An 18,563-nucleotide genomic window follows, 5' to 3' on the forward strand; every position below is an offset into this window, starting at 1 on the left:
GTCTCGAACCTCTTATCTTGACAGCTTCTCAAGGAGATTTGGTCCTTCTATCTTTTCTCATTCTTTAGCAAATTACCCCTAATATTTACATAATAAAAATAACTATTGCCTTGGTCTTGTATCTTCTCTTTAGTAGCAAAACTAATTTTTTTATTTGCTTATTGACTCTCTCTCCTGTTATTATTCTACAGTCTTACAGTAAACTTATTTCTAAGGCATGCATAAAGATAGCTATTTCAATATCTGGTACATTCTTGGTAGTGTTCAAACTTTTCTAATAAAAGGAATAAAAATGTTTGTATGGGGCTGGGAAGTTGGCTCAGTGGTAGAGCGCTTGCCTCACATGCATGAGGCCCTGGGTTTGATTCCTCAGCACCACATAAACAGAAAAAAGCCAAAATGGCACTGAGGCTCAAATGTGGCTCAAGACTAGCCTTGAGCTGAAGAGCTGAGGGATAGAGGCCAGGCCCAGAGTTCAGCTCCCACGACTGACAAAAAAAGTCTGTATGATATTATAGCATTAAATAGATATCAGGTCTATTTGCCTTTTAATGATTCATTAACAAATGAAACGTCCTCAAAGCCTAAAATATTTACTATTTATCCCTTTACAGATATTTGCCAACATATGTTTTAGGAAGAGAACTTGGGTAGAAAACATGAAGGATAAATATATGGACATATTAGACACACAGAAATATTTGAAAGGAGACTGTTAGGATTGGGTAAGAATGATAAAGACCAAGTCGAGGTAATGGTAGTATGTTTGGAAAAGAGAAAAATTTAAGAACCATTGTATATATAGAAACAAAAAATTCAGTAATTAAATATGATAAAAATTGGTTTTTAAATGACTAAATTTTTATTTTTAGTGGTTTTACAAATCATAATTTCTCAAATTTAAGCTATGGAAAGAGAAGGAAAAATGTTTCCAGGAGCAATGAACTCCATATTGGGTAAATTCAATATCTCCAAGGCATATGTGTGAAAGTTGTCTAGTTTATCCCTTAATTGGCCTGGAAAGTCTATTGGTGTCACTGGATTTCTTGGTGAATAAAAATCAATATGGAAATATCAGTAGCTGGTAAATGAGAAATACAAAGAACTCCTCTAAACCTATATGCTGTCATTACTTCATGAAACATCTGGTTAGAGATGTTAAAATAAATTAACTCAGGCTACATAGTCTAAATAAAGATGCTAAAATGTTTTTAACTACATCTACATAGTCTAAATAGATGAAAATAGATAACTTTTTTTTGTTGTTTTTGGTCATGGGGCTTGAACTCTGGGCTTGGGCGCTGTCCCTGCACTCTTCAGCTCAAGGTGAGCGCTCTACCGCTAGAGCCACAGCGCCACTTCTGGTTTTCAAATGGTTTATTGGAGATAAGAGTCTCACGGACTTTCCTGGCCAGGCTGGCTTTGAACCGCGATCCTCAGATCTCAGCCTCCTGAGTAGTTAGGATTACAGGCATGAGCCATGGGCGTCCGGCTCAAAATAGATAACTTTTGAATTCATAATGACAAGTTCTTAAAATTCAAACTGCTACAATGTGATACTTCATATATTAAAAAGAAATGACATGTAGAAACATGTTACTAAAAAAAAAAAAAAAAACTAATGTAGAAATGAGAGTGCAACCTCAGAGGAGTAGGAAGAGAAATTAGCTTGATTTATCATATTGCATTTCTTTTTGTAAAAACTTCAAGTAAATGACACCAAAGGAAAGAGAGGCATAAATTGTCAGGAAGAAAACTAAGACATGGGATTGAATGTTATATAAGAGAAAATAGTTTCAAATGCAGAGCATCACATACACCACTCAACTTTGCCGACAAGTCAGAATTATGATTAAGAAGCTGTGCTTATTATCTGTCAGAAAAAAAAAAATGTTTCAGCAGGATAATGAGGGTGGGAGCCAGATGGTGGAGGGTGGAGAAAAGAGGGTTGGCACTAAAGAAGTGGAGGCAATGACAGCACACATATCATCCCAAAAGGTTGACAGGGAAGAAGGAAAGTGAAGAGGAAGCCCTATGGCTAAGATCTTAAATGTTCTCTAAGAACCATGTATTGACGGGTGTGTCCACCACCTATGGAAAGATTGGGAAATAGAACCATTTTGTGAAAAAAAGTTTTTATATTAACAGAACTAAATAGTAGACAAATGTCCACCGTCTTTAAGCAATATCTCCAATAGGTGAATATGATATTTAGAGCTTGGTTTAAATCACAAATAAAACGGTCATTGCATAAGTGTGACCCATCAGATATAAAGGTTTTCCAGGGGTGCTCTTTAGATCCCCACAAAGTGGTTTGCATTTTCAGGCAGTCACCCAATCCAGTGTCTGTCAACCAGTCAGACTCAGAAACTTAATGCCATCAGTGAGAACATAATTAAAAGCACTCAGAAAGCCAATTAATTATCTTAACAAAATTCATCAGGCTAATGTTTAAGCCATTTTACCCATTTAAAATAGCTTGATTGCTGTGCTGTCTAAACTCATCAGCCTGACCAGTGAGTCAAATTGTCTTTAGGGTATTTGAGACTCCTATAAACAGAACCAAGAGTTATATTATTGAAATTTTTAATGACATATGGCTTGGAAATTGTCACAAATCTCTGAAATAGTGATACTCTTGTTTAGTAGCTTCTTGAATCAGCTCAGTAGTGCATTACTTCTACAGGTGAAGATATACTATTAGAAATTTCCTTTCTGATATTTTTTCCTGCCCTGGGGCTTGAACTCAAGCCCTGGTGGTAGTCTCTGAGCATTTTTTGCTCAAGGCTAGCACACTTGATTCTCACCTCCACTTAGAGATAGGAATCTCAAGACTTTTTGACTTTTGTGCTCAGCTAGCTTTGAACTTCCATCCTCAGATCTTACGCCTCCTGACTATGTAGGATTATAAGCATAAGATACTAGTGCACAGCAGCATCTTTCTTTTTATACATCCTTTTGAAATTCATTTTCATTTCTTACAAATGTTAATGCCTTTCTACCAAGCAGCAGACTTTTTTCTCTGCACTGAATGCTTTATGCAGGCTACTGTGTAACTTTCAAAATTTCAGTGAAATGCTCCTTTATGAACTTGCTTTTGCTACAGCTGGCATGACTGTTAAAGTAGGTTGTCTATAGGTCCAGTTGTTTTACAATACCCATATTACAAGTCAAAGCCTGAGGTCTTAATCTACGACTCACTGCAAGAAGCTTGGGGAAAAATGTGACTGATATATTGAGCTGCCACTATCAACAAAATTAGAATTCTCAAGATATAAAAGGAGTGTTCAATGATTAATGCTCTCTACAAACAGCTGTCTTTAATTGAAATTATCTTTTTGTTTAAGAAACAAAAAACTCTTCTGAACATTTGCTTCAATCCAAATGTGAATTATGACACATTTGTGACTTTTAATTTGGTTTTCTGGTACATAAGTTAAAATGCAGACCACTCTTTTCTATCATGCTCATGTATGAAAACTTCCATTATATTATTCTATGAATTATCACATGAGGCAATGATTAAGACCCTGCATGGTCTTAATCCCCAACAATAGGAAGATAATAAATTGAACCATTACTTTTCTATTTCTCTTAGAATAAATATAACTTTGTATCTTATAGGGCTAAAGGTCACAAGTCTAGTGTACATCTGAGTGTACTAAGCTCAATCTTGTAGAATGTATACCTTTTGAGAGACTGTAGGGGAGAAAACATTTTTGCCTCTCTTATACTGTCTGTAGAATTCAATTCCTTTCCTTTGTTAGACTACTGCTTGTAAAGTAAAATCATCAATCAGCTTCTAAATCTGTCTACAGGACTCATAGCTCCTTCCTCAAACTTTAAAATCACTAACAGGGAAATCACTTTCTATGTGTCAAACCCATACTCCTTCCTTCTCCAATTTTAGGACTCTTATGGTTTTCCTGGGTCCACTCTTATAATCTAGGAGCTTCCTTTCCCTAATGGTCCTTAACTTTAATTACACCTAAAATTTCCATTTTGTGTGTAAGCTAACATGATCACAGGTGACAAGGATTGAAAGATAGATGCTTTTGGGGAAGGCATTATTTGTTTTTTTCTTTTCTTTTCTTTTCTTTTTTGGTGCCAGTCCTGCGGCTTGAACTCAGGACCTGGGCACTGTCCCTAAGCTCTGGCTCAAAGCTAGCACTCTACCACTTGAACCAGAGCGCGTCTCCCAGCCTTTTTTGAGTAATTTATTGGAGATAAGAGTCTCACAGTCTTTCTTGCCTGGGCTGGCTTCAAACAATCCTTAGGACTCAGCCTCCTGAGTAGCTAGGATTACAGGTGTGAGCCAGCAGCGCCTAGCTTTCTATTCTTATTATTACTGATAGCTGAAAAGTGCCAATGTGTCTTGCAGTAATTAGATAACAATTCCTTCTCATGTGTGAAAAATCTACCCACAAAAGCAGAAAACGAGATAATAATGAATGCTGATTATCTATAAGACGCAAAAATTAGTATCTTGCGAAATAATGTTGTGGCGGGGGCGAGGGGAGGGAATACTGGGGTTTGTACTCTGCACCTGTGCTGATATTTTTTTTTTTGGTTGAAGGCTGGTGCTCTACCACTTGAGCTACACCCTCACTTCTGGCTTTTTATTATCAATCATTGTTAAAAAAAAAAAAAAAAACCCGCTAAAAACAAAAACTAGAAACCCATAGGTCATTACAGATTCATACCATGAATGAATGTCACCAGCGAATGTCTTCAACAAGCCCAACTCAATCTACACTCGATTTCATGTTGCTATAAGAAAGTATCTGATACTTCACTATGAAAAAAGATTACTTAGTTCACAGTTTTTGGAGTTCAAATCCAAATAAGGTGGCTTCCAATGAAGGGGTTGGATAGCAACTACAGGAGCACAGAGTTGGCAGGAAGAGTGGCACTGAGAGACAGGAAGTAGAGAGAGGAGACTGCAGTACTAGTCTCCTTTCAGGGCATGGCCTTAGTGTGGGGTGGGGAATATACAGACTCTGGGTCATATAAAACCTATAAAATCATTTGATACATGATGGGACAGACATATGCTTCTTGTCATGTGTCTACAGCAGTCTGTCTGTATTGAGAATTTTGTATGGCTTGAGAATGTTATAATTACCCAAATGGTGCTTGGCAGAAAGAAAATTCTCCATCCCTGTTAGGTTCTACCACCTTCCAATAACACCATGCTAGGAAGCAAGCGTTTAATACATAGACTTCTGGCGGCACATTACCCATATTCAAACTATAGCACTATCTATTTCTCGAAAATTGGTTGAAGACTCGAGATCTAAGTTAATTTCTACCATCAATATTCTTTTGGATGAGATATTGTGGTAAACATATTCAATCCAAGATTGAAGATGCTGACGCAGAAGAATAATGAGTTCTAGGCCAGTCTAGGCTATATAATGAGTTCAAGACCAGACCAGTACAGGTAAAGAGTGAGGTGTGTAGGTGTGTGTGTGTGTGTGTGTGTGCCATATATGTGCACTAAATTCTCATATATATTATTTTGGCATGTATGCCAAAATCACAGTGGAAAAAGTAATGTAATTTCCCTGTGTTGTTGTAAAGGAAAACAAAAAAACACAAGTAAATATACAAGTACATGCCTTCAACTGAAAATAATGTTCCTTAATCTGCTTTGTTATCATGGTAACACACACTTGGTAAGATTTCAAAAGACTAAAAATGTTCAGCTCTGGTACTTCATTTGGATGAATCATACTCTTTATGTGCTATTTTAAAAAACCTGCCCCAAGTCATGAAACCAAGTTTCTTCTAAGGAAAAGTCAGATATGTATGAAATGCCCACCCCCAAAATTACCTTGTGCTGAGAGGATGAATTAAAGATAAATACAGTAGGGCAAGTTACATGTATTTAAAGCTCAGATTTTCAGTAGAGTATTAATAGTCTGTTGTGCCGGAGCAGATTTTATAATATATATTAACTCACAAGTTAGTATTAACTAGGGGAATAACAGTAGATGGGGGGGGGGTTCATACTTAAGTTTTTTTGTAGCATTTTAATGTTTTGTGCTAGGAAGACATAAAAGCTGAAAGGGAGAGGAATTTAGTTGGTTGTATGATTTTACTAGGCCTCAAATAATGTCATTTCACTGTATGGTCTTCACTCTTCCAATAGTTTTGAAGTTTTCTTAGATCTTTGTTTTAAAAGCAACATAATGAATCAAAGCATACAACTCTAGTAACTTAGTATTTTCTGCAAAGTCTGTAATTGCTCCTCTACTTGTATCTTCTGATGTTCTCTTGCCCCTGTTTTCATCATCTTCAAGTCTACTCTTGAATGCTGCTATTCTTTGTGTGTTTGTGCCAGTCCAGGGGCTTGAACTTGGGGCCTGGGAGCTGTCCCTGAGCTATCCTGGCTCAAGGCTAGCACTCTACCACTTGAACTTGATTTTGCTGATTAGTTTATTCGAGAAGAAAGTTTCACAGACTTTTTTTAAACTCTGATGCTCAGATCTCAGCCTCTTGAGTAGCTAGAATTATAGGCATGAGCCATCAGCACCCAGTTATACTATCATTCTTTAAGTTCTTTGTGAGGAATTTTACATACATGTTCTTTAAATAGAGCTTATATATTTTTTATTTGGATCAGTTTCTATCAATGCTATAGTTCACTGACTACTGAATGTTGCTATAGTCATTTAGAGAGGTTTTAGAGGCTAGTCTCTCACCACATACTCTGTAACTAAGAGTATTTGTGTATAAAAGCCAACCACTAGCAGTTTTTAACCATTTCTAGGTGAGCAGGAGTAGGAGGGGTGTGTTAAGAGAACAGAAAGAAGCATATAGTAGAAAGGGTAACTTGTTCAAAGTGCACTGCCTGCATCTATGTAATTATTCCAATTAATCCCCCCATCGTACTCTTAATATATGCAAAACAAGATGCCAGGTGATACCAAAGTTTGGCAATCTTCACTCAGTTTACTTTTTAAACCATCATTCCCATAACACTTAAGCTCTGTTATTCAATTAAGACCTACTTTTCTGCATGTAATGATTTTCAGGAATGTAATATACATTTTAAATGAAATACTTAATGTGTTTGATTTGTTGTAGTCCGAAGGCGGTGTGTTCCTAAAACTCCTTATTTTACACTCTTCCTGAATCAGTCCTTTCACAGTGACACAGTGGCTTTCATTAACTAATTTTACCTCGAGGAAAGGTAGACTCAGTGGGATAGTAACGGCTGTAAATCTACTTCCTATGGGAGTTTTACACATTTTACCTGCCTGGGCCTGTGGTTTCTTAAAGAAAAGCCCAAGGCCTCCATTTTGGAGCAGTTTTAGGATCAAGTGTGGAATATACAAACGTAATATTCCCGGGTGGGTTCTCCAGAGATGTGTGTGCATTGAATGGTTATAACATGTACAACACTATCCTGAGCCATTTGGCTTTATTAAGATTTCATCCTGTGCTGAGGAAAACTAGGGATTCCTTTCCCTCCGTCTGTGTATCCTTCAGAAAGAACATCTCCCGTCGCCTTCCTCCTCCTCCCTCCTCCTCGCCTTCCTCGTCTTTTTTTTTTTTAATATGTGGTCCCGATAGCTACCAGCTCCTACTTGCCGCTGCTGGAAAACTTACTCTGCCATCTCCGCCCTCCTTCCGCACCTTTAAAAAGCCACAACCTCGCTTCCGCCACCTCCCGGGCAAGCCTTTGTCCGTCTCGGCTTCCGTAGCACCATCCGGAAGTGGATGATGCGCACGCGCACCAAAGGTCTTCCGGGTGCTCGGGCTTGGTGAGCGAGCCCGTTTCAACTTCTGACTCCAGGCTGGGACGCTGAGCTCTGTCAAGTCTCGCGGTACTTGCTGCCGTCAGCGGGCGCGAATCCCGTTGGTTTCTGGCGGGCGCTTTTAGGTCTCCTAGTCGCCGGTACCGCTCGGGGGCCCGGAGGGTCCGGGCGGAGCACCATGACGTCCGCGCTGGAGAACTACATCAACAGTATCCTCGAAATGGTGTCCTGAGGGCCGGGGCCGGGTGCCCTCACCGGCTCGCGGAGCTGCGGGCGCCCGGGGGCGGGTGTGGGGGAGGGAGCGGGGGACCGCGGGGCCGAGGCCGAGCCGCGCGCCCCGGGCCGGGGCCCTGCCGCCCCCCGAGGCCTCCGGGGCACCCGAGGCATCCCTTCGTGTTAATCCTAAAAAGAACAAATGCGAGGGCAGCTAGTGAGAACCAGGACGTCGCCTCGGGTAAGGATCCTCTCCGCCCCTTGACTGTGTTTCCTCGCTCTTAAATGTACAAGTTTGGGATGGACAGCTTCCCCCCCCCCCCCCCCCCCCCCCCCCCGGCGATGATGGTTTTGTGAATTCTGTTTGGTTCATTCACGTACTGTTACGTGCTTGATTTGGTGATTGTTTCAGGATTGTAAAAAAAAAAAAAAGTGTACAGGTGGTCTACAAATTGAATTTTTGCTCTCTGGTCACTTGAAGTGTATCAGTTGGTTGGTAGAGTAAAGATGATTGGTTGCGATTGTAATGGGTCATAGTGATGATGGCCAAGTTATGCTCCTCGGGTTTTAGTAGCCCATACAAAGCGTGCTGTTTAAAATTTCGGGGCCAAAACGTCACTCATACAACTAAGGACACGTTAACGTAGTGAACACTTAAGATGCAAGCTTTATTGGTGTCTTCTGGCAGTAATGACCTGCTTTTCTTTTGAATTTCAAAAGCAAAGACCTGTAAGCCCATTTGTCTGAACATCCCTAAAGTCGTTCAACGGTGATTTATTTAGCACTTATCCAACTTTACTTTGGAAATGAAGAAACAGGCTTAAGAAAGGTAGGAAGTGCCTTGCCCAAAGTCATGGATTGGCCACCATCTTAGGATGTACTGATCCCCAAAGCAGAATGTAAAGAAGTTAAAATTTTTGCAAGTTTCTCCAAAGTGTACATAAAAGCTGTATTGAATAGTTGAGGTCTGAAATCTTATTTTTTAAATTGAAGTAGTTAAAACCATTATCAGAATCTTGTTGTCACTTTGTATTCTCCAAGAAATGCTTTCCTTAATGCAAATATCAGGAACTGTTGCTGTTATTACTTCTGATGGGAGAATGATTGTGGTAAGTCCTTGGCCTTTTTATTCTTTCTTGTAGGTATACTGGTAGAGATTTAGATGTCTAATACCTACATGCCACTATACACTTTTAGTTTTATTCCACTCATTTGATTCCACTCATTTCTACTGGTCCTTCATTCAAAAACCTTGAGTGTATGATACATACAAGGCTTCTGGATGATAGAATAATAGATTGCCTTGTTGGAGAGCTCCTGGTCTAGTCTGAAAAAATCTGTATGTTTGTTTTCCTCTTCCATTTTTATTCTTGCCCCCTAAAATGCTCTGACATTTGCCACATGAGTCACAAGTTTTGAAACTTTTTGTATGTATATACAGTCATATATTGGTGAAGAAATTCAGTTTGAGCAGGAAGTCATCATGTGATTTCACTTGTGCAAGCATGGATGTGTATAGAGAAACTTAGGAAAGCTGTGACATCTCTCCAGAATTGAATCCTGTGGGGACTATTGTATTCATGGTCTATCCTGACCAAGACATTTGTTACATGACTAATTAAATCTCATATTTTTTTCATTCTGAAGTTTGGCTTTTGTTTCTTTGTTTTCCTTTTAGTCCTCAGTGAGTACTGACTAATATAAGTGCTGTACTCTGTTATTTACTAAATGTGTATCATAAGCCAGACATGTTGTATTATTTAGGCTTGTGTTACATTATTTAATCTTCAGTAAAACTTTGTGAAAGTTTATGTCTGTATTCTAGGTTAGTGAATATTAGTGCAGAACAAAATCATGATTTAAACTAGGTTTTATTCCAAAACCAAAGTTGTCTTCTTCTGTAACTAAGTAAGTTAAGTATGTCTTTTAGGTACCTTCTATTCATCTTAGCAGCTATAGGCAGTTAGAAATATTTTTAATATGTATTTTTTATTGTAAAGTTACTGTACAGAGGGGTTGCAGTTACATGAGCAAGGTAATGAGTCCATTTCCTATTGAGCATTGTTACCCTTCCTTTGCTTTGGTTTTCCCCTACTGTCCTTTTCCTCCATCTCAAATTTTGAAGATGTCCATCGCTGTTGGCATTTATTTGCAAACATTTTTATTTTGAAAAGATACGTAAAAAGTATGTCAGTACTAGAATTCAATAGTTCTGTATTTATTTGACTTAATAGAATAGCTGTATGTAAAATGAGACAGATTATATATGAGTATTGCAACCATTTGCTAATTTGTATAGTAAATACTGTATATTTTGTCTCATTTCCCAAATCTGGGTAGCAGTTTCTTTTTATGTTATTCTGATTCTGTGTATTTTGATTTTCAGAATATGAAACAGTTTAAAAATGAGCTGGCTAGATTAACCAACCAAATCCAATATACTATACTTGGATATTTCTCCCGCAACTTGAATATCATTTAAGCTGCTGTGTTTTATTAGATACATGTTTTCTTTATTACAACTAAATTACTTTCATACAAGTTTCTTTGATTATTTTCCTCAAGTTCTAGTTTTAATTAGTGATTACATCTACATTATGGGATTAAAGGAATAAATTAATAATAATGAGAGACAGCATACTGGCAATAAGAAATTTTGCATTGCTGACACTACCTTTTGAAGCTTATATTTAGTTATGCTTATGGGATAAATTTGTGTCTCTGAAAAAGGTCACCTATTTTTTTCCTTTTTGTAGTTTTTTTAAAATTTTATTTTCAAGGTGATGTACAGAGGGGTTACAGTTACATAGGTAAGGTAGTGAGTTTAAGTCTTGTTGAACGTTGTTACCCGCCTCTATTTTCCAATAGTATAATGTAGTTATTTAGTGATATGGCTCTAAGAGATAGTTTTCTTTTGAGATATTAGGATCCAGGATCTGATGCCTACTATTTATTTATTTATTAATAAATATTCAGTTCTCTGGGCCACAAAATGGAAATAATTACAGTTTTACCTCAGTGAGTAGAGATTAATAATTTTTGAGAATCTCTTATTTTAGTTTGTGTTCTTAGAATGATAGGTCCTGGGTGACATGAGCTTTATATTACTTGGAAATATTGTGGTATGTAGGTGTCCTTTGCAACTCCTCAACAGTTCTGCATACTAGTGAGGTGTATAGTACAGAAATTTTTTTCCTATCTTAAGCAACCAAGATATAAATTTTGTCCTGAAATATGACTGGTTATTTTAAAAAGTCATTTTATTTGACAGTGAAGTTACATTTAAGGTAGGTAGTTAACTAATAGCTAAAATGGTTATGAGTGAATTTACATCTATAAGTAAATAAGAATATTTGCCTTTCTCCTGAATACTTTCTTTTCAGGGAACATTAAAGGGCTTTGACCAGACCATTAATCTGATTTTGGATGAAAGCCATGAACGCGTATTCAGCTCTTCACAGGGAGTAGAACAGGTGGTTTTAGGATTATACATCGTCAGAGGTGACAATGTGTAAGTGAAAGTGAGGTTACAGTGTACTTTCTTGCTTTATGGAAATGAAGAGATTTTTCTCACAAATATCATACCATATTATCCATACATAGATAATAGAATGAATACATTCCTTTGTTTTATAATCTAACTATTGGCTCGAAGTAATGCAAATCAGTATATTTGTGTGTGTGTATATATATGTATGTGTATGATGTTCATGTTCACTTGTGTGCTGATGCTGGGGCTTGAACTCTGGGCCTCTAGTTCATATAGCTTATTCAGTCAAGGCTGAGGCTCTGCAACTTGAGCCATACCTCCACTTCCAGGATTTTGCTGGTTAATTGAAGACAAGATTTACCATCCTGGGCTGCCTGTGAACCTCAGTCCACAAATCTTACTCTCTTGAGTAGCTAGGATTATAAGTGTGACCACTGGTTCTCAGCTATAAATACATACATTTTACAATGAGATTTTTCAGGAGTTAACCTAAGGGATTGCTATAGATGAAACTTTTGCCTAATAAGATTTGTTCCTATTTGTGGTAGAAACAGCCTGGATAAAGTCTTAAGTAGAACACTGGTGAGCACCATGTACTTCATTAGAGTGATTATGACAATATTCTTTGAGACTGCCTCCATTTCAGTGGAACATCTAAGGTTCAGTGCTAGAGTTTGCAATATCTCTTTGGAATTTCCTGCTTGAGCAATTTTAAATAGCTCATTCACAATTTGTTAATAAATAACGCTTAAGATAATGTGTGATTGATGTACTTAAGATTAGGCTCAGATCCCCTGAATAATGTAAACCATCCAGTTTATATTGGGATTGTGTGAGAGTTTCTCTATTTAAACAATTTAAAACTTTGCCCTTGACCTAATGGTATGCTAGAGCTCCTGATTATTGTATTTCTGAGAATTTTCATTGAAGTCTTGTTAGCCTAAGGATGATATTAGTAAATGTAAAACAAAATTAGTGTAAATATAAATTGTTTTATTCTATATTTCTTTTCTGTGCTCTCTCAGTTCTACATGTTTAAGAAGTATGAATAATTTCTATAATTTAATAAGATTTGAAGTATGCATGTACATTTATTTAAAATTTTTGTTTTAATTGGACTTTTTTTCATAAATTACAGGGCAGTCATTGGAGAAATTGATGAAGAGACAGATTCTGCACTTGACTTGGGGAATATTCGAGCAGAACCTCTAAACTCTGTAGCACACTGAGGAAAAACTACATGTTAGACATCTGTAAATCTTGTACAGAAACTAGTTACTCTAAAGATGATTTTCAGAATTTTTATGTATGTGTAATTGTGGACTCTGACTTCATATTGATTCACTATCAGGTGTAAATTAAAATATTTCTACATTTTTATTGGAAAATCTTTGTTGGCCTAAATTAAGTGTAGTGGCTTGGTTTTATTTTTCTATTAAATAATGTGAAAATCTAATTGTCATTGTGCAAACTTAAAACTAACATTTTGTGATACTATATCCTAAAGAGGACTTTCTGTGTAAGTGATACCAGTACTGCAAAATATTCTCAAATATCTCTGATATTTGAGAAAGTCACCAGAAAACACCCTGCCTTCTGCAAGTATCTGAGTCACAGGTATTTGTTCCACTACACTAATGGTAGCTTGTCAGCATTTAAAAGTAGTTCCTGGCACCTAGAAGTGTAGACAAAAGTGTGTTGGTGGAATAAAGGGAAAAGATACTAAACTAAGTTTTAATAAATTGGGCCTAAAGTTTGTACTTGAATATTAAGCATATAGAAAAGATAGGTTTGGTCAAATCTTTATACCTAGTAAGCTAGATAGAAAAATATAATGAATACATTAATACTGAATTCTGTAAAATTCAGTGTATGAAATGCTTCCGTGTAATCTTAAAACCTTTGTGGCTTTCACTTTTAAAAATTGGGAATGTGCTCGGTGCCTGTGGCTCACGCCTGTAATCCTAGCTACTCGAGGCTGAGATCTTAGCATAGCAGTTCAAAGCCAGCCCGGGCAGGAAAGTCCGTGAAACTCATCTCCAATAAACCACCAGAAAACTGGAAGTGGCGGTTGTAGCTCAAGTGGTAGAGTTCTAGCAAGTGTGGGTAAGTAAACCTTTACTTTGGAGCAGTGCTTGCTGTTGCAAATAAACACCTGTGACTCACTGGTTCTGTAAATCTGATTTCGAAACATACTCTGTTTTTTAGAAATATATGGAAATAATATTGTAAATAGTATTTTTTGTAATTAGTCCCTAAAAGTTCTTAATTCATTTTATATGTAGTCAGAAATGTGTATCTTTGTGATAAAGGAATAGAAAAACATTTACATCCCTTTAGTTACTTTTTTTTAATTGCATGCTTAAAAAAAAGAGGGATTGACAAACTTTCGATGAAGCTTTCTACAGTAAAAATTTGAGGCTTTCAGGGCCATATAGCCTCCATCATGGTTAACTGTGCTGTAGTAACACAGTAGCAGCCATAGATAATATGAATTGTGGATGTCTTCAAATAAAACTCATGTACAAAAGCAGACAGCCTGGATTTGGTCTGAAGGTCACAGTTCTTTACTCTTGCCTAAGCAATAAAAGTTCAAAAAGAAGAGATGATGACCAGTTTCTATTCTAAAGAGCTTCTGGAGTGCATTTCTTTCAGAATATTTACAAGTGAGATTTTTTTTCACAGTTTTTTAAAATAAAATTCTTAGTTGTTATAGTTGAGGCTAAAAATAAAATGGAAGCAAGCCTAGTATAGAGAGATGTTGGTGATTTTCTTTATTGACCACTAAGCACCATTATCCTAGAGTAACTTGATTTATCAGTCTCTGGGAGGATTAGAGAGAGATTAATATTGCTATTAGTATTTCATATGGACTTCACTTTTCTAATGCAAAGTTTTAGAATGAATAACAACATCAAAATGACTAGGTAAAGCACTCAAGTTTAAAGAGTTAAATACTCAAACTAATAAGAATAGTAAAACATTTTCTTGTTAAGAATTTTTTTTTGTTGGTCGTGGGGCTTGAACTCTGGGCCTAAGCGCTGTCCCTCAGCTCTTCAGCTCAAGGCTAGCACTCTACCACTTGAGCTACAGTGCCATTTCCTTGTTAAGAAAATCTTAATTGTACAAGTAGTAAAGTCCAGATTAGATCTTTTCTCAAATTTCTTGACATGCAAACACAAATTACACCTAGGTAAACAAAACATACTCTTCGCGTGTCCTCTTTAAAAATCCTTTAGAAAATGTTTTGTGATACATGATGGGAAAAAAAAACCCCCTCAATCCATGTGTTTTTATGATTTATGGGAGAAGTAAATGAAAATATACCAGAAAGTATAGCTAAGTTTTTATTCCTGGCAAGTGTTTTATGCTCACAATTCAAGTTGAATTTCCTTTTGAATGAGAATTGTAAGGAAACCATGCCATCAGTGGAAATGCAATTACAATATCAATTTTTAAAAATATTCTTAAGTTAAACTAATTAAAGAGGCTCAAATCAGTCTTATTACTATTGTTGTTTGTGACTCAGATACAAAGTACATCCTAAAACCAGCTTCATAAATAAATTGAAAATAGTTTTTGGTAAGATACTTTCATTAAACTTAATTAAAAAGGACATTAACTTTAAAAAAGAGTTAGCTTTTTAACTGAAAAGATTCTATTTAAAATAATGGGTTAAAATTATATTGTTTTTAGGTTAAAGTATTTGATAATTTAAATGGCCTCATGCTTGATGTCAACAATAAAATGTTTAATATTTACTTAAACATCCTGTATAATATAAAATCATCTTGAACTTTTAAGCTAATTAAGATAGTGTAAATATAGAATAATGCCCAAAAAGATTCACCATAATCGGTCAGAAAGTAAGCAGTTCCATGTAATAGTGTGGCAAATCTGCTAGTAACCTATTCGAAAGCAAATGTTAACTGGCACTATCATAAATACTCAACTTCAAAATAATTAGCATCTTGTATTTATTGGGTACATATCATTTGCCAGTCATGATGGCGAGAATCATATAACATTGGTCATTTTGTATGGTGGGGAAATTGAAATCTAGCAGAGTGACTTATAAGGAGTCATCAGTAGGGTATTTATTCAATCACATTATACTTGTCACTAGAAAGTACATTTTAGGTATAACTCATATTAATCATTTTTTTCTGTTATCTAAAGTTACTAAGTTGTAGGTTTTATACGGTTAAGGATGAATGTCAAATATAGCTAGTGGAATTTTACATCATTAGTGGTGTTCCATTTGTTGCCCATGTGTATCATTTGTGAGATGGAGAAACAACTGGATTTAAGATACATGTCAAAGATTAGAAGATTTAGCATGAAAGACATTTGTAAGTTTTGTCTTTTTTCCATTTTTCTTGTTTTTTATGTATTAATTATTTTACAGAGTATTACTTGCCAAAAGTAATACTGAACAAGTATTGCTGTAACTAGCTCCAAAGTCCCATTCTATTACTTCTATGTTATGTCAGCTTTATAACATGGCTTCCCTGTTCTCATTAGGGCAGTACTCAGTTATACTGTAAACAGTTTGATTTTAGTTATCTCTGCACTGGCTTTATAAATGCTATGTAATGAAAAGTTACCAATTGTTGCTTTGTTTAAAATATATTAAAAGACTAATCCAGGAGTGGGATTTGGAATGTGGGAGATATGGTTTCATGTGTCAGTTAAAAACTTGTGTGGGTGTGAGTGTGTAGGAACAGGCAAGGAAATAACGTTTCTGTTTTATATCTGGAAATATGCACAGGATACATGTTTAACTTAATTGCCTCATATCAGGGAAATGTAAATTTTCATTCGTTTTAAAAGTTACTTTATATCAAAAAAATAGATCTCTCAACCTGATGAGCATACTTAATATTATTATGTAGGACAGGACCAGAGTCTTGAATTCAAACATAGGAACAATTTTTTTTTTAAGTTGTTAATTTTAGGCAACTGGAAGGTACAGGCTTTGTAATGTGATGTGGCTTCTAGTGCTAGCATGTTACTTGCCATGTCTTGATTGCTCCTTTGAAGTAGCTTGCTTAATGTGTTGTGAAGTTTAAGGAGCACTTAGACTATAGGAGCATACTAATTTGTTAAACATTGATCTTATGCTCCAATGTATTTAATGTGATCTATAAAATACTTAAAAGAGCATTCCCAGGTTAATTTCCTTGATTGGGGGGAAGAGGGTGGGAGCTAACAGAATTCTGAAAGATTTGCAAGTTTATTGGAAATGAAAATGTCCTTCCTTTGTGGCAAAGTAATGTGACAGCTTGATCATATTTCAGATAAACCTGTCAGCAATTTTTTGTACTTTCACACTTTCAGTATAAATATGGTTTCTACCTGAACTGTTAGTGTTCCATCTTTGTAGTCAAGAAACTCTGCCTTAGGATAAGGCTACTTCCCAAAAATGAACACTGATAAAATATCCATTAGATGATCGATGCCCTTAAGGGAGACACCCAGAAGACAAGATCAACACTGCTGGACTAACTGGTAAATAGGTTTGTGTAGCAATTTTAATTATAATAATACCCACATTACTGTCAGTGTAGACATATCTGTGGTACAGGGAAAATGATGAGATTAATGCTTAACAAAAGATGTTATTTCAGTTTGACATCAGCCTCCAAATTATAGATTGGAGAACTAATGATCTGCCATATACAAAGCAATGATCTGTAAATGCCAACAGATAGGTAATGAGAGCTTAATCAATAGCTTATATGAGCCTATCCATATTAATGCTTTCAAGGTACACATCTTTCTGGCTGCTAAAATAATCTAAACATGTTGAGTCATTGTAAACAAAGAAGTACAATAGCCACAGAGGTGGTTCTGAGTACTCAGGAGCACTATATTCACTTTATGTAGTTATTGGGTAATAACTGAATCAGTAGTGTAGAGTAAATCGGGCTTCTCACTAGCTCTCAAGAGGCAGAATTTCCTCAAGTGAAGAACCAATCAAGCCTCCATTGCATCTTTGAAGTGGCTTTGATTTTGAATATATTCGTATTGAAACCAGTGTTTTAGACCCTCAAGCCCAAAGTCCAGGAGTTTCATTTTTCAACATTTGCCCTTACATACTGGGTGGAAAATGGAAAGATGCTTGTTACATGGCATGCAAGGGAATACAGCACTTAAATATATCTTAGCTATCTTTGGCTTCAGGTTAAAAAAGAATTGGAGACAGGCCTTAGTAATAAAAATAGCAACATAGAATAATTCCACCTTATTTGCCATGCATCTATTCCAAAGATTCCAGTGTATTCCTAAAGTTAGATGTTACTAAACTCTATACGTACTATGTTTTACTCATCTTTGAGATTCATCTTAAATTTTATTTTTATTGTAACAATGCTGTACAGAGAGGTTACATGAGTATTGAGTACACTTCCTATCCAACATTGTTACCCCCCCTCCTTTGTTTTTCTCCTACCATCCCTTCCTTCCCCAATCCTCCAACTCCCCCCCCCCACCGAAGTTTTAAAGTTCTATATCATTACTGCAATATGGGTCATCCTGTATCTGTGTTTCAACATTTTGTTATTCTTCCCATCCCCAAATTAGATAAATGTATAAACTAGATGCAGGGTACCAAAATCAAATACAGTGAAAACGAGATATACCATAGGAGGAAGAACATACAAAAGAGAAAAAAAAATCACATAGTACATTAAAAACAAAAAAGAAAAACCTCCTGTGGGATTCATTTCACTTAGCATCATCTTTTTTTAAAATAAGTTTTTGTGAAAATACTGTACAGAGGGATTATAGTTACATGAACAAGATTATCCTAATCTGATAAGATTATCCTAGATATATACTAATTACTGCAAATAAGGGAAATCATGGGACCTATATTTCTTTGAGTCTGGCTTACTTAATTTTATTAAAAAAATTATTAAATAGTTGTTCAAAGGCATTTCAATACAACATGTCAGTTTAGGTTTATAATGCATCTTGATCAGTGTCATTCTTCCATTATTTTCCCCTTCTCCCATCTATTTCAACCTGTGTGTCCCCTTCTAGTTTCTTAGTATGTATGTATATTGAGTTTTATGACCATATTCACCCCC

The 18,563-nt window shown here is 36.1% G+C and overlaps 1 protein-coding gene across 1 annotated transcript; it reads left to right on the forward strand.

Annotated features, from left to right (window-relative positions):
* The first annotated feature begins 7,792 nt into the window (after positions 1-7,792).
* Positions 7,793-12,925, forward strand: Lsm8 (LSM8 homolog, U6 small nuclear RNA associated). Its single transcript, XM_042696019.1, has 4 exons — positions 7,793-7,975; positions 9,048-9,088; positions 11,363-11,490; positions 12,608-12,925. The coding sequence occupies exons 1-4, from the start codon at positions 7,945-7,947 to the stop codon at positions 12,696-12,698; spliced, it is 291 nt and encodes a 96-aa protein (XP_042551953.1). The 5' UTR covers positions 7,793-7,944; the 3' UTR covers positions 12,699-12,925.
* Positions 12,926-18,563: the final 5,638 nt, after the last annotated feature.

The sequence above is a fragment of the Dipodomys spectabilis genome, unplaced genomic scaffold, assembly GCF_019054845.1.
Source record: "Dipodomys spectabilis isolate Male_0828 unplaced genomic scaffold, ASM1905484v1 ptg000197l, whole genome shotgun sequence".
In the NCBI taxonomy this organism is placed as follows: Eukaryota; Metazoa; Chordata; class Mammalia; order Rodentia; family Heteromyidae; genus Dipodomys; species Dipodomys spectabilis.